The 12,282-nt window shown below is 39.1% G+C and overlaps 1 protein-coding gene across 1 annotated transcript in view; it reads left to right on the top strand.

Annotated features, from left to right (window-relative positions):
- The window catches only part of fasn (fatty acid synthase), a 28,245-nt gene extending 17,642 nt beyond the window's left edge, over nt 1-10,603 (top strand). Inside the window, exons 26-44 of the mRNA XM_077738513.1 lie at nt 410-574; nt 685-800; nt 910-1,064; nt 1,211-1,414; nt 1,506-1,656; nt 2,244-2,422; nt 2,726-2,845; nt 2,970-3,092; nt 3,172-3,395; nt 3,535-3,736; nt 3,862-4,013; nt 4,491-4,582; nt 4,681-5,075; nt 5,187-5,378; nt 5,452-5,667; nt 6,920-7,131; nt 7,292-7,390; nt 8,191-8,442; nt 9,515-10,603. Coding sequence (XP_077594639.1) covers nt 410-574; nt 685-800; nt 910-1,064; nt 1,211-1,414; nt 1,506-1,656; nt 2,244-2,422; nt 2,726-2,845; nt 2,970-3,092; nt 3,172-3,395; nt 3,535-3,736; nt 3,862-4,013; nt 4,491-4,582; nt 4,681-5,075; nt 5,187-5,378; nt 5,452-5,667; nt 6,920-7,131; nt 7,292-7,390; nt 8,191-8,442; nt 9,515-9,652 — 3,387 coding nt within the window. The 3' untranslated portion in view covers nt 9,653-10,603. The remainder of the gene's footprint in view (nt 1-409; nt 575-684; nt 801-909; nt 1,065-1,210; nt 1,415-1,505; nt 1,657-2,243; nt 2,423-2,725; nt 2,846-2,969; nt 3,093-3,171; nt 3,396-3,534; nt 3,737-3,861; nt 4,014-4,490; nt 4,583-4,680; nt 5,076-5,186; nt 5,379-5,451; nt 5,668-6,919; nt 7,132-7,291; nt 7,391-8,190; nt 8,443-9,514) is intronic.
- Nucleotides 10,604-12,282: the final 1,679 nt, after the last annotated feature.

Genomic DNA, 12,282 nt, shown 5'->3' with positions numbered 1-12,282 from the left:
TTTTTTCTCAGTTTGTCAGCGCATGTTTTTGGTGTTATTTCAGAGGGTTGGAACAAATTAATTTGTTTTTAGTTTATTTCTATTGGAAACGTTCGTTTGAGTTAAGAGAAAATCGACATACGAGCTCAGTCCCAGAATGCATTAAGCTCGTATCTCGAGGTACCACTGTATAGTAAATATGACATTAAGGGCAATATGAGGAATATTTTAGAGTGACTCAACTGCGTAAACCATTATTTGAACTACACTGCTGATAATTCCTTTTAGAAAACGTAATAATAGTATGATGACAAAAACATTCAACTGTGTTGACAATGACACGACATGCTTGGACTTGCAGTTTCCTATTTTGGTGTGAGCGTACTTAAAAAAAAAACACACAACCATTTTCTGTCATCCTGGTCACTAGACTGAGTGGGAGAGTGTATTTTCCAAGGCTTCACTCAACTTGGTGGCCGTCCGGAAGTCTTTTTATGGCTCCGTGCTCTTTCTCTGTCGCTGCCGGTCTCCTGCCCAACAACCAGTAGTCCTTGCTGTCGATGGTGTTGACTACAAGTGGGTGGAAACACTCAAAGTAAGTTCCACAGCTTATTCTCCGACGTAATCTCACTACTTCCCAATACAGCAGAATATCACTGTCTTTCATTCACTGATTATTTTTTTTCTCTATTGCCCTGGAAATAGGCTGCACTTGCCCAGCCCTCAGATTCTCCAATTTGGTTGACTGCTTCGGAACCGCACTGCGGCATTGTGGGAATGGTCAACTGTCTGCGACAGGAACCTGGTGGTCTCCGAATTCGGTGAGGGACAGGTTTATTCTGAAACAATGTTTATATTCTTGGTCGATCAAGATGTTGCACATTTTGATTTGCTCTTCTTTTCATTAACTGCACGTGTTTCTTTTCCTAGATGCTTATTTGTGTCCAATCTAAAGGGCTCATCAGAAGCAGTAAAACTGCAGTTTGACGATCCATCCATGCAGGCGGTTCTCAAGGCGGACCTTGTCATGAACGTACTCCGAGATGGTTGCTGGGGTGTCTTCAGACACCAACAAATAAGTCTCGGTATATAATGTCCATGTACTTAATCAATCCCCTTTGTTAAGGTGTAATGTTAAACAGTTTTGTATTGTACGTGTGTGTAGGGTAGTTCAAAACTATTTTCTACGGAATTTATAACTTGGCTAAGTAGTTTTTTTCCCTTTTTGTAGATTTAAATGAAGAGTTGACAGAGCACGCCTATGTTAATGTATTGACTAGAGGAGACCTATCGTCACTGAGTTGGATTGCCTCACCCCTGCGCCATTTTGTTCCCTGCAATCCCAATGTGCAGCTGTGTCGTGTCTATTACAGCTCGCTTAACTTTAGAGACATAATGCTCGCTACTGGCAAGCTTCCACCAGATGCTATTCCAGGTAAAGCCACTGCAGAAAAGCGAAGACTCTCACTATTAACGTGCTTTTAACCTGTTATTTGATCTGATTAAATATTTTTTCCACTGTACAGGGGATCTTGCATTGCAGCAATGCATGCTGGGTATGGAATTTTCTGGTCGTGATCCAAAGGGTCAGCGTGTGATGGGACTTTTGCCTGCTAAAGGCTTGGCAACATGTGTGGATGCTGATAAAAGGTTCCTCTGGAATGTCCCTGTAAAGTGGTAAGTCAACATATATTTATATTATTCATATTTTCCATCATGAATAACTAACTAATGCAGTATTCTTGGTGTGTCTCATGATAGTTATTCGTTTTACCAGAAGGGTGTATTGCCTCACATTTGGCGATATTCATATTATAATTCAGAGGTCATGATTCCATTTGATACTGCACTTTAAAATGATTCCTGCAAAATTAGTATATCAATAAAGCAATACAAATTGATAAAAGTAGATTCATATCATATTTGTGAAAGCTCATTCAGCACCAATATAGACGTTTGTTTTGTTTCAAGATTTGACCTTTTATCTTAACATTTTTTAGTGCAAACCAGCTTTGGTTAATAATGCCCAAATGCAGGATTCTAAATATGAAAAATAAACACCTTAAGGAATGTAGAATAATGAAGAGTTTGTATTTATTTATTTTGAATTGATACGAGTATTGTGTAATGTAATATCCTGATATGTTGCAGAATCGATTTTTTTGTAAGCACTTTTAATACCTAGTGTAAAAATCCCCTACCTATTTTATTGTAGCAGACTTCCAGAGATGTTCCAGTGTGATTTAATTTCTTTTAACATGCAGGACTTTAGAGCAGGCTGCCTCGGTGCCTGTGGTCTACGCAACAGCCTACTACTCTCTAGTGGTTCGTGGCAGGCTGCGTGCTGGAGAAAGTGTCCTCATCCATTCTGGATCAGGGGGTGTTGGGCAGGCTGCCATTGCCATTGCCCTGAGCAAGAATTGCAAAGTCTTCACAACAGTTGGTAAATTGATGATTACTGAAAATGGTCATGTTTATTTTTCAAATTAAACTCATGTCAAAGTTCAAATAGGCTCTCAAAATATATACAAAATCTATACATACTCGGGGATGCCAACTACTCTGGAATTTCAAGAGCAGTTGCCCTATGCTTATTTCTTTTTACATTTGTATATCACATTCACTCCTGAAATGGGGTCGACGGAGGTTGGCACCTCTGCATACATTTACAATGAAAAAACTGCTTGCTAGCTGTATTTCCGACCATTCACCAAACAGTGCTTTCTCTTCACCTTCACTTTTGTAGGCTCAGCAGAAAAGCGGGTTTACCTGCAGGGGCGCTTCCCACGGCTCTCTGAAGAGTCTTTCGCCAATTCTAGAGATATTTCTTTTGAACAGCACATCCTTCTCCACACTCGGGGCAAAGGTATGTGGCATCCATCTCTGATGAAAAAGGAACACCATACTTATTTTGTGGGGGTGAAATTGTTTTGGCCATATAATATCCGTGGCTCAATTACTATGCAATGCAACGTTTTCTTGTGTTTCAGGTGTGGATGTGGTACTGAACTCCCTGGCTGAAGAGAAGCTGCATGCGAGTGTTCGCTGTCTCGCTCGACACGGACGATTCTTGGAGATTGGCAAATATGACCTTTCCAACAACTCCCCTCTAGGTAAACCCAGTATAAACGTAAATTACGGATGATTGACCACATTTGATCGATCGGTGGAGTCAAATATGAATCTCTCCAGGAATGGCTCTGTTCTTGAAGAATGTGGCCTTCCACGGCATTTTGCTGGATGCGCTATTCGAAGAGGGCAATCGTGAGTGGGAAGAGGTTTCACAACTGTTTCAGGAAGGCATCACCGCCGGTGTAGTGCAGCCTCTAAAGACAACCGTGTTCAAGAGAGATCATGTAGAAGAGGCTTTTCGATACATGGCACAGGGCAAACATATCGGAAAGGTCCTTCTACAGGTCAGTCACACCAAGTCTTGATTTACAACGTTTTATGATTTTATATCTTATTGGAAAAACGTGAAAGAAAAGAAAATGGGCGAAAAGCCAGAGAGAGAGATGACAATTGCATCCTTTTACTGTTGTATGTCTCATGTAGGTATGTCAGGAGGAGACGGATAAATCAACCCACAGTGCTTCGCATTTAACTATCCCGGCCCTTTGTCGTACCTACTGCCTGCCGTCACATTCCTATATCATCACTGGAGGACTTGGGGGCTTCGGCCTTGAACTCGCTCAGTGGCTGACTGAAAAGGGGGCCCGCAAACTGGTGCTAACTTCCAGATCTGGCATCAGGAATGGTGAGGCAAAATGAGAATGGAACACAGTTTGGAATAGAAGCCACCGCCATGTTATTTGTCATTTAAATAGCTGATTACTTACAGGCTGTGTCATTTTTTTCTTTCCAAATGTTTACCTTTGTTAGGATACCAAGCAAAACGTGTGAGTGAATGGCAAAGTCAGAATGTGGAAGTCTTGGTGTCAACCACTGACGTCTGCTCATTTGAGGGAACAGAAAAGCTCATTGCTGAGGCCACCAAATTGGGTCCAGTTGGCGGAGTATTCCACCTTGCTATGGTAAATTCTCTATGAAATCCCAGCAGATGGCTGCTACATATTTTTGCAATCATTTTTTGTGACGCTTATCCTCACAATGGTCACGGGGGTGTTGGATCTTATCCCAGACAACTATGGCAGGGACCCAGGCAGAGGACCCCAAGAATTTGTGCGCAGCCAATTACAAGGCACAAGGATACAGACAACAATTCAAACTTGTACTTTTACCTATTGTTGTTTTAGTAACAGTTTAATCATTCTTAGTTTACTGAGCCATGAAAGACCCTTCACAATAATGTATTCCACTTTTCATTGAATGTTTGTACTGTATTGTATTTTTAGTGCTTCACATGATTTCAAAAATCCAATAATTCCTAGTTCACTGACCTATGAAAGAACCTTTGACGACATTTAACTTTTTTTTTAAATGTTACTACTGTCTATAATATACAGCCTATTTTTAGTGCTTCATGTGTTTTCATGTGTTCATTTCTGCAGGTGTTGAAAGATGGTATGTTGGAGAATCTGACTCCTCAGCACTTCCTTGATGTTAACAAACCGAAATATGACGGCACTATAAACCTAGATAAGTAAGATACATTCAGTCATTTCTTCTTTAGATGTTCAGATTAGATGAATAGTAGATTTTTTAACAAACGATACTAACGTAAATTCATTGCCTCTACAGAATCACAAGAAAATCCTGTCCACAACTTGCCTACTTTGTCACATTCTCCTCAGTCAGCTGTGGCCGCGGGAATGCCGGCCAAAGTAATTACGGTTATGCCAACTCGGCCATGGAGCGTGTTTGTGAGAAGCGATGTCACGACGGACTTCCTGGGCTCGCAATCCAATGGGGCGCCGTTGGGGATGTGGGTGTGGTGCTGGAGACTATGGGTGGCAATGAAGCTGTAATTGGGGGGACCTTACCACAGAGGATCGCTTCTTGCCTTCATGTGCTGGACCAATTCCTCTGCCAACGGAACCCGGTCATGTCAAGCTTTGTGCTGGCTGAGCGCACGGTTGTAAAAAGCGAGGTGGGAAGCCAGAAGGACTTGGTAGAGGCCATTGCTCACATTCTAGGTAAGATAACAATGAAGATAAATTGGAAATTCAATATTTGAAAATGAAAAACAGTTCAAGTTTTTATTCTTTTTATATAAATGCCATCTGATTTGGATACCTCTCCCCCAGGTGTGAGGGACGTTAACAGCCTGAACGCCGATGCCTCATTGGCCGACTTGGGCCTCGACTCGTTAATGGGCGTGGAGGTTCGCCAGACTCTCGAGCGTGACTACGACATCGTTATGGCCATGAGAGACATTCGGCAACTTACCATCAACAAACTGCGTGAACTCTCCAATAAGAGGCCAGAAGGATCAAATGGTATCTGTGTGAGCACATTTATATTCTGGGTTAAATGAAATAGTCATTCAACGTCATCATTTTTTTTCCCAAGCCGCTGCAAAAAAGGATGTCATTCGCACCTTGTCAGAGTCGAATCTGACCGAGCTGCTCGTCAACCCTGATGACCCGACGGTGATGTTACTTAATGATGTACAGAACCAGGAGAGGCCACTGTTCCTCGTCCACCCAATTGAGGGTTCCATTACTGCCTTCAAGACGCTTGCCTCCAAGCTTAGCGTACCATGCTATGGCCTGCAGTGCACCAAAGGTATTCTCGGTGCTTGTTTCAAAAGCATGATTTTTTTCATCATGAAACTAGGAATAGAATGGATTAAAAAAAAGTTAAATTGCTAATGCGAAACCTCAGCGAGGCAGGTGTGCATTGTATATCCAGTAATCCCTCCCACAAGAGTCTTGACTTAAGTCAACCAATAACCATAACTCTTAAGACATGACATAGCATAAAAGGCATTTCTTGGGTCGAGGGTTCGATCACATGTTGGTCCTCACCGTGTGTAGTTTGCGTGTTCTCCCTGGGCTTGTGCGGGTATAGTAATCCCTCGAATTTCACGGATAGTTAAGACCAGGCATGGCCACGATCATCGAAAAACCGCAAAGTAGGACCCACCCCTATTATTACTACCATACTACATCTTTTCATGCCTATACAGAAATACAAAAGTACAAGTACAAATATTAAGAAGTGTATTTATTCAATATTACAGCTGTAAGCATATGAAAAGACAGTGTATTGATAACTAAATATAAACAATATATTAAAAAATCTAAATACAATGGTATCCTGAGATCCCGGGACTGAGCTCATATGTCAATTCTCTCATAAATCATATGAACGTTTTGCATAGAAATGAACTAAAAGCAAATTAATTTGTTCTAACTCTCTGAAAAAACACCAAAAACAGGATATTGGATTGGAAAAACATTTTTTTGTTCTAATTCGCCATCTATTAACAAAGTAACAAAACCTTAGTGATTTAATAGTACCCGCCAAGGGGAGCAAACGGGCTAACGAGAAGAGAAAAAAAACTGAAAAAATGCAACGCTCCGCCCAGTGCTCATAGAGACATTACATGAGGGAGTTGCGGGAGTGAGACAGTGCACATGATGTTCTCATGAGCAGACTCTCGCGTCCACTTTATGCTCGTATATCAAAATGTGTCTCGTATCTCAAGATTAATATTTGCCCGAAATTTTACTCTTATCTCAAATTGTTCGTATGTCAGGGTACCACTGTACACAATATTGTGCTCACTGTGAAACCAATTCCTCTCTGCTTGATTTAAATGATAATTAAAAAAAATATATATATAATTATTGGGAGCTTGAGTCCAATTCCTCCCATACAGTCCAGACCTTGAAGGGCAGCCCCCTTTCAGAGAGGAGCATATTACTGGCATATACTTCTATTTTACCAGCTTTTCTGTTGTGTAATTGGACAACTGGCTATGTTTTATTTGTAACATTTCTAAATGAAATTTTCCAACAATTTCTCTCCCCAGATGCTCCTCTGGACAGCATACAGTCTTTGGCAGCATACTATGTGGATTGCATTAGTCAGGTTCAGCAAGATGGGCTTTACCGAATCGCCGGCTACTCTTTTGGCGCCTGCGTGGCGTTTGAAATGTGCACTCAGCTGCAAAACCAGAATCGACCTGTGGAGAATCTCTTCCTGTTCGATGGCTCACACTCGTACGTGGCGGCTTATACACAGGTTAGCAGTGCAAATACAGTTCCAAATACCATCTTAAATTGTATTTTTATGTCAACCCACACTTTTTATGGTAGTTCAACACATGCATAGTACAGGGGTACTAATGTACTTGATTCAACTTGTCGAGGAAGTAATATTGAACAAAGTATTTGGTTTTCAGAGCTACAGGGCCAAGTTGACGCCAGACAAGGAATCTGAGGCTGAAACGGAAGCTTTGTGTGCATTTATCCAGCAGTTCACGGACACCGAGTATAGCAAGGTAAAAATGAAATCTTTGGCATGAAAACAAAAGCCACAGCATCCTATAGAATACTTGTTCCCCATTTTGGAATTTTAGATCTAACTAAGATAGATGATAGAAATGTTGAAGTCTTGAGAAGCTAGCAGTCTTAACTGTGTGACTTTAAATGTGCTATGAAATACTAGACTAAGCAAACTATATTTTGGAAACAAATTCAAAAAATTGAGGTTGAAAACTGAAACCAATCATTGTTTTTCTATTTATAAAAAAAAAAAAACTTACACTCGTAATATCAGTTTTGTATTTTATTTTTTTAAAGAGGAATGCTGATAATTATAAAAAATATTTTTAATAGTTATTCGATACTGATATTTTAAAAACGCATAACAAAGTAGGATTGAGCAAAGTCAGAGTAAAATGTGCATTCAAATATTAATAACCATTTAATATTGTTCACAAACACTTTTGTATGTGATTTTCACCATTTGTATTATATTTTGGTGTTCTTGCACTTTCATTGGCATTTCTGAACAGTAATTATGTTTCTGAAATTGTCCTGTGCATGTATGATTATTAAATCTGTTGCAAATGTACCTGTGCGAAATAATAACACGCAAGAACTCTGAAGCAAATACCCAACGTTTTACCCATCAGGCCATCTTTTCCTAACTCTGTGACAAAAGTCATTTTTAGAAAGGACAATTTAACTTGTACAGGACTTTAAATGTTCCTCGGCTATCATTTGAAAGTAGGTAACTTTGAACCCTCTTGACCGTGTGTCCTAATCGTCACATCTGCTTCACTTACTTGCTCACCAGCTTCTGGAGACTCTACTACCGCTGCCAAACTTAGAGGCACGCGTTAGTGTGGCAGTGGACCTCATCACGTCCACCCACAAAAACATCAGCAGAGATTTGCTCAACTTTGCAGCCTCTACTTTTTACTGCAAGTTGAAGGCAGCAGATAGGTACGTCCCTGCTACCAAGTACAATGGAAACGTGTGCCTCCTGCGTGCCAAGACCACCAGCGAATATGGACAAAACCTCGGGGGAGACTACAAGCTCAGTGAGGTGAGAACCATTTGGTATTTCTTTGTTGACACGTCATGCGACATGAGATGAGTTACCTTTTATTCATCCTGTATTTTGGAAATTTCACTGCCTCAGTAGCAAGAAGGGGGAATTCAGACACAGTAAAAGACATTTTAGACAAATAAATACTGTATTTTCACGACTATAAGGCGCACTTAAAAGTCTTACATTTTCTCCAAAATAGACAGTGCGCCTTATAATCCAGTGAGCCTTATATATGGAAAAAACAGAAAACCAAAAACGAAAAACCACCACTGTCGTATATTAAAAAAACAAACGCCTGAACTGAAACAATACTGTTAAATATGCAGATGCCATCTTAGTTTACAAAATCTTCCATCATATAGCTCCTCCCCCACTGCAAGATTTTATACAAAAAATCCAAAACATCAACAATGGCTGGCTCTAGAGGTGACTGTGTAGTGAGTGCCAATAGCAATTACCGTATTTTCACGACTATAAGGCGCACTTAAAAGTCTTACTTTTTCTCCAAAATAGACAGTGCGCCTTATAATACAGTGCGCCTTATAATACGATGCGCCTAATAATACAGTGTGCCTTATAATACAGTGCACCTTATAGTCGTGAAAATACGGTAGGTAATAAATAAGTTGATGAATAAATAGATAAGCGTGTTGCTTTGTGTGTGTGTGTGTGTGTGTATATACATACATATACACCTATACATACTTTTGTTTTGGTATGCCTTTCTCATTTTTTTTTTTTTAAAGTTACAAGCTATTCTACTGGTTCGCATGGGAACCGCTTATTATATAAGCCAAAAGTTCACCCACCGCTAATGTTGAAATTATCAACACATGCCTAGAGTGCCCTTTTTGCATTATGGTGTAAAAATAACGTAGAAATATATCCTATTGTGTGAATAATGCTACACAAAAGTCACAAACCCAACTGTTTTCTTTTAAAACTGCGACATATAGTGCGGAAAATACGGTATTAAGCCAGTATAGGAAACAACTTGCAACATTTTTAGCATATCATTTGGCGTTTTTGACGAATTATTCCTCAACACATCTGTTGTTTTTTTCAGGTATGCAATGGCAAGTTGTCAGTCCATGTCATTGAAGGCGACCATCACACGGTTTTGGAAGGAGAGGGAGTAAAATCCATCAGCGACATCATTCACAGTTCACTGGCCGAGCCAAGAGTCACAGCAAGGGAGGGTTAAATATCTACATTTCACAGGCCTTTCTTTTCCACTTCCACAACATTCCCTTCCCACAAAATCTTTTGTTTGCATATCTCTATTGTTTGATTAGACTTATTTAAAAAATATCCTAACTCAATCACGTGTATACGTGATAGCATTTTTTTGCCACGATGCTCTATTGCCATCTAAAATACTTTTTTTTTGTAGCCCACATTTAAAAATGAATCACCCCCCACCCTTGTTGGGTAAAAGATAATGTGCTGTGTACGGCTGACCCAGAACAGTTAACGCTAACGATAAAAAATATAAAATAAGTAAACGATTTAAGTGCACCTTTTCTATCTAATATTTTCAAGAGTATTATCACGTAATGCAGGGTATGTTAGCGATAATCACATGTACACAAAAAGCCGCACTTAACCTTTGTTTCTTTTGTCAGTATTATCTCAAAAGTGGGATATTTAGTTCTTACACAACGTACCCTAACTCATAATGAAATAAGACCACGGTGATTGTTGGACTTAAGATGTGAAAAGGGGTCCGTTGAGCCAATCTTTGATTTCAGGCAAAATCTCTGGGAAAGAAAGAACTTTAATGGTAGTGTTAGTGTTTATTTTATTTTGTTAAACACGTTGTGGTGTTGCCTAACATCTTGATACTAATATCCTTTGAATGTGGACCTTGATGAAATCCTTGAGTTTTTGGGGGGACCAGTCTGTACTGGGATGCCGGATATTTGTGTCATCTTAAGTTGAACTGTGTCTGTCTGTTCTCTCGCAAGCAGAAGACTGATCACCTAATCTTGGAGACTGTTAAACTGGTCAATGAAGGATTGGGTGTACAAACAGGTTGTATTTCTGAAGGCTACTGTTGCAGCTAATAAAATCCTTGTATTAGTTGGTAACGCTGTGAATTTTCTGTCAACACCCTAGAAAAAAAATAAACTCGAGCACTTTTCAAAATTCCTAAGCTGGACTCAAATATCTTTTAACTTTAAATACACAGTTATTTCCCTCAAATATTGTTCAGAGATGTCTAAATCTATTTATTGGCATGTCAATTCTCCATTTGTCTCTATAATTTGTCATGCTCATGCAGTGTATGCACTGTTTTATTCAATGAAAATAGAACGTAGCAATAGCAGCCCATACCAGATTCATCTTTTACCCTGTGTTTTTGTTTTTGAGTATTATACACACAAAAATCAAAGTAAAGTGGTCTGAAATTCTTTGAAAGCGATGTGTAAAAAAAAAATCTCTTTTGTATTTTTTAGTTAACTTGTGTATTGAGGAAATAACCACATAGCATAGTCTTTTATTTCATTCTTTTTTTCCCATGAACAGGCTCCATTTTGCAGTACCTCATAAGTGGGAAATTTGCTTTAAAAATTGTAGTTTTGATACGACACAGTTGGATAAACCACACTTTTTTTGCAATTACCTTCACAATTTAATAATCTATAATAAAGATGTTGTTTTAAGCATGTCTGAAGTAAAAAATGAAGACAAAATTGCTACATGCTAAAAAATATTTAATGACAACTGTTGTCCACCACTGAGTTATTGTATACAATACAATGAAGCATTCTTTGCATTTCAAATGTTGAATGTTTAATGGAGTCAGATGGCCTGGAATAAAGGTGAGTTGATGTAAAATACTATGTCAAAGTATTACTCCATATTTGGTCATATTAGTGTACTAATGCATACTGTTTTATAGCATCAAGACCATAAAAATCAAGACAATGTGCGTCATCTTCAAAACATGGACGTTGGGTTGGGAGGACAAAGCATCTCGTGAAGCACGGTAAGCAAGCCACCATCTTTTCCACATTCAACATGGTGGGCCTATATGGGCGTGGTTATGCCTATTGTAGACGCAGGTGCGTAAATTAAGCACGTGCCGTATTGCGTCCCTTTAGAAAAGCCATTTCTACGATGACGGTCTAACAACTGGCAGGCAAACCAGGTAAGGCTGAGAGCAGTTTTGGTCTAAGTGCATTTTATCTCGCTACTGGGCGATTTTTTTTTTTTTTTAAGCATCAATTGTGCATCCATTTTGAATTTGAATTATGCTAATGTAACATTCGAGGGTGGTGGCAATCACAGGGAAACGGGGAGGCTAGAACAACGGTACACTAAAAGGGCTTTAATTAGAGAGACAAAAGGCAAAGTAAACCAGGAATCAAAATGACAAAAAATGAACCAAAAGCTGTAGAATTAAAAAAAATAGCTGAACACACACACCAACATTATCAAGGACCCAGCAAGAAACAAACAAACAAAGGGGACAAATAGGTGAGGCGACCATAGGTGAAAGCAAAGGACAGTCACAATGTCGTTTCAAGCATCAATATTTTTTTATAATGGTTATACATAAATAAAAATAATGAAAGTCCACTGATTGTCTGTTTGACATTAAAGTTAAAAAAACAATTTGCATTTGACTTCATATACCAATTGTTAAGTCTGTTCACATACAAATCAAATCCATTCGGCGTTAGAGTAATTTAATCAACATTTCAATCAAAAATGACACTTGAGTGATTCTCATCATTTTGTCAACTGATGGATTTAACAAATGTCCGTTACATTTGTGTCATTCAAGTTTTTTCTTTTGAAAACAAACTGAGCAGGAGAATGATTTCT

Source organism: Stigmatopora nigra, chromosome 18 (assembly GCF_051989575.1).
Source record: "Stigmatopora nigra isolate UIUO_SnigA chromosome 18, RoL_Snig_1.1, whole genome shotgun sequence".
NCBI classification, from domain to species: domain Eukaryota; kingdom Metazoa; phylum Chordata; class Actinopteri; order Syngnathiformes; family Syngnathidae; genus Stigmatopora; species Stigmatopora nigra.
Note: the sequence above shows the minus strand (reverse complement) of the source record. Positions and strands in the feature narration are given on the sequence as shown.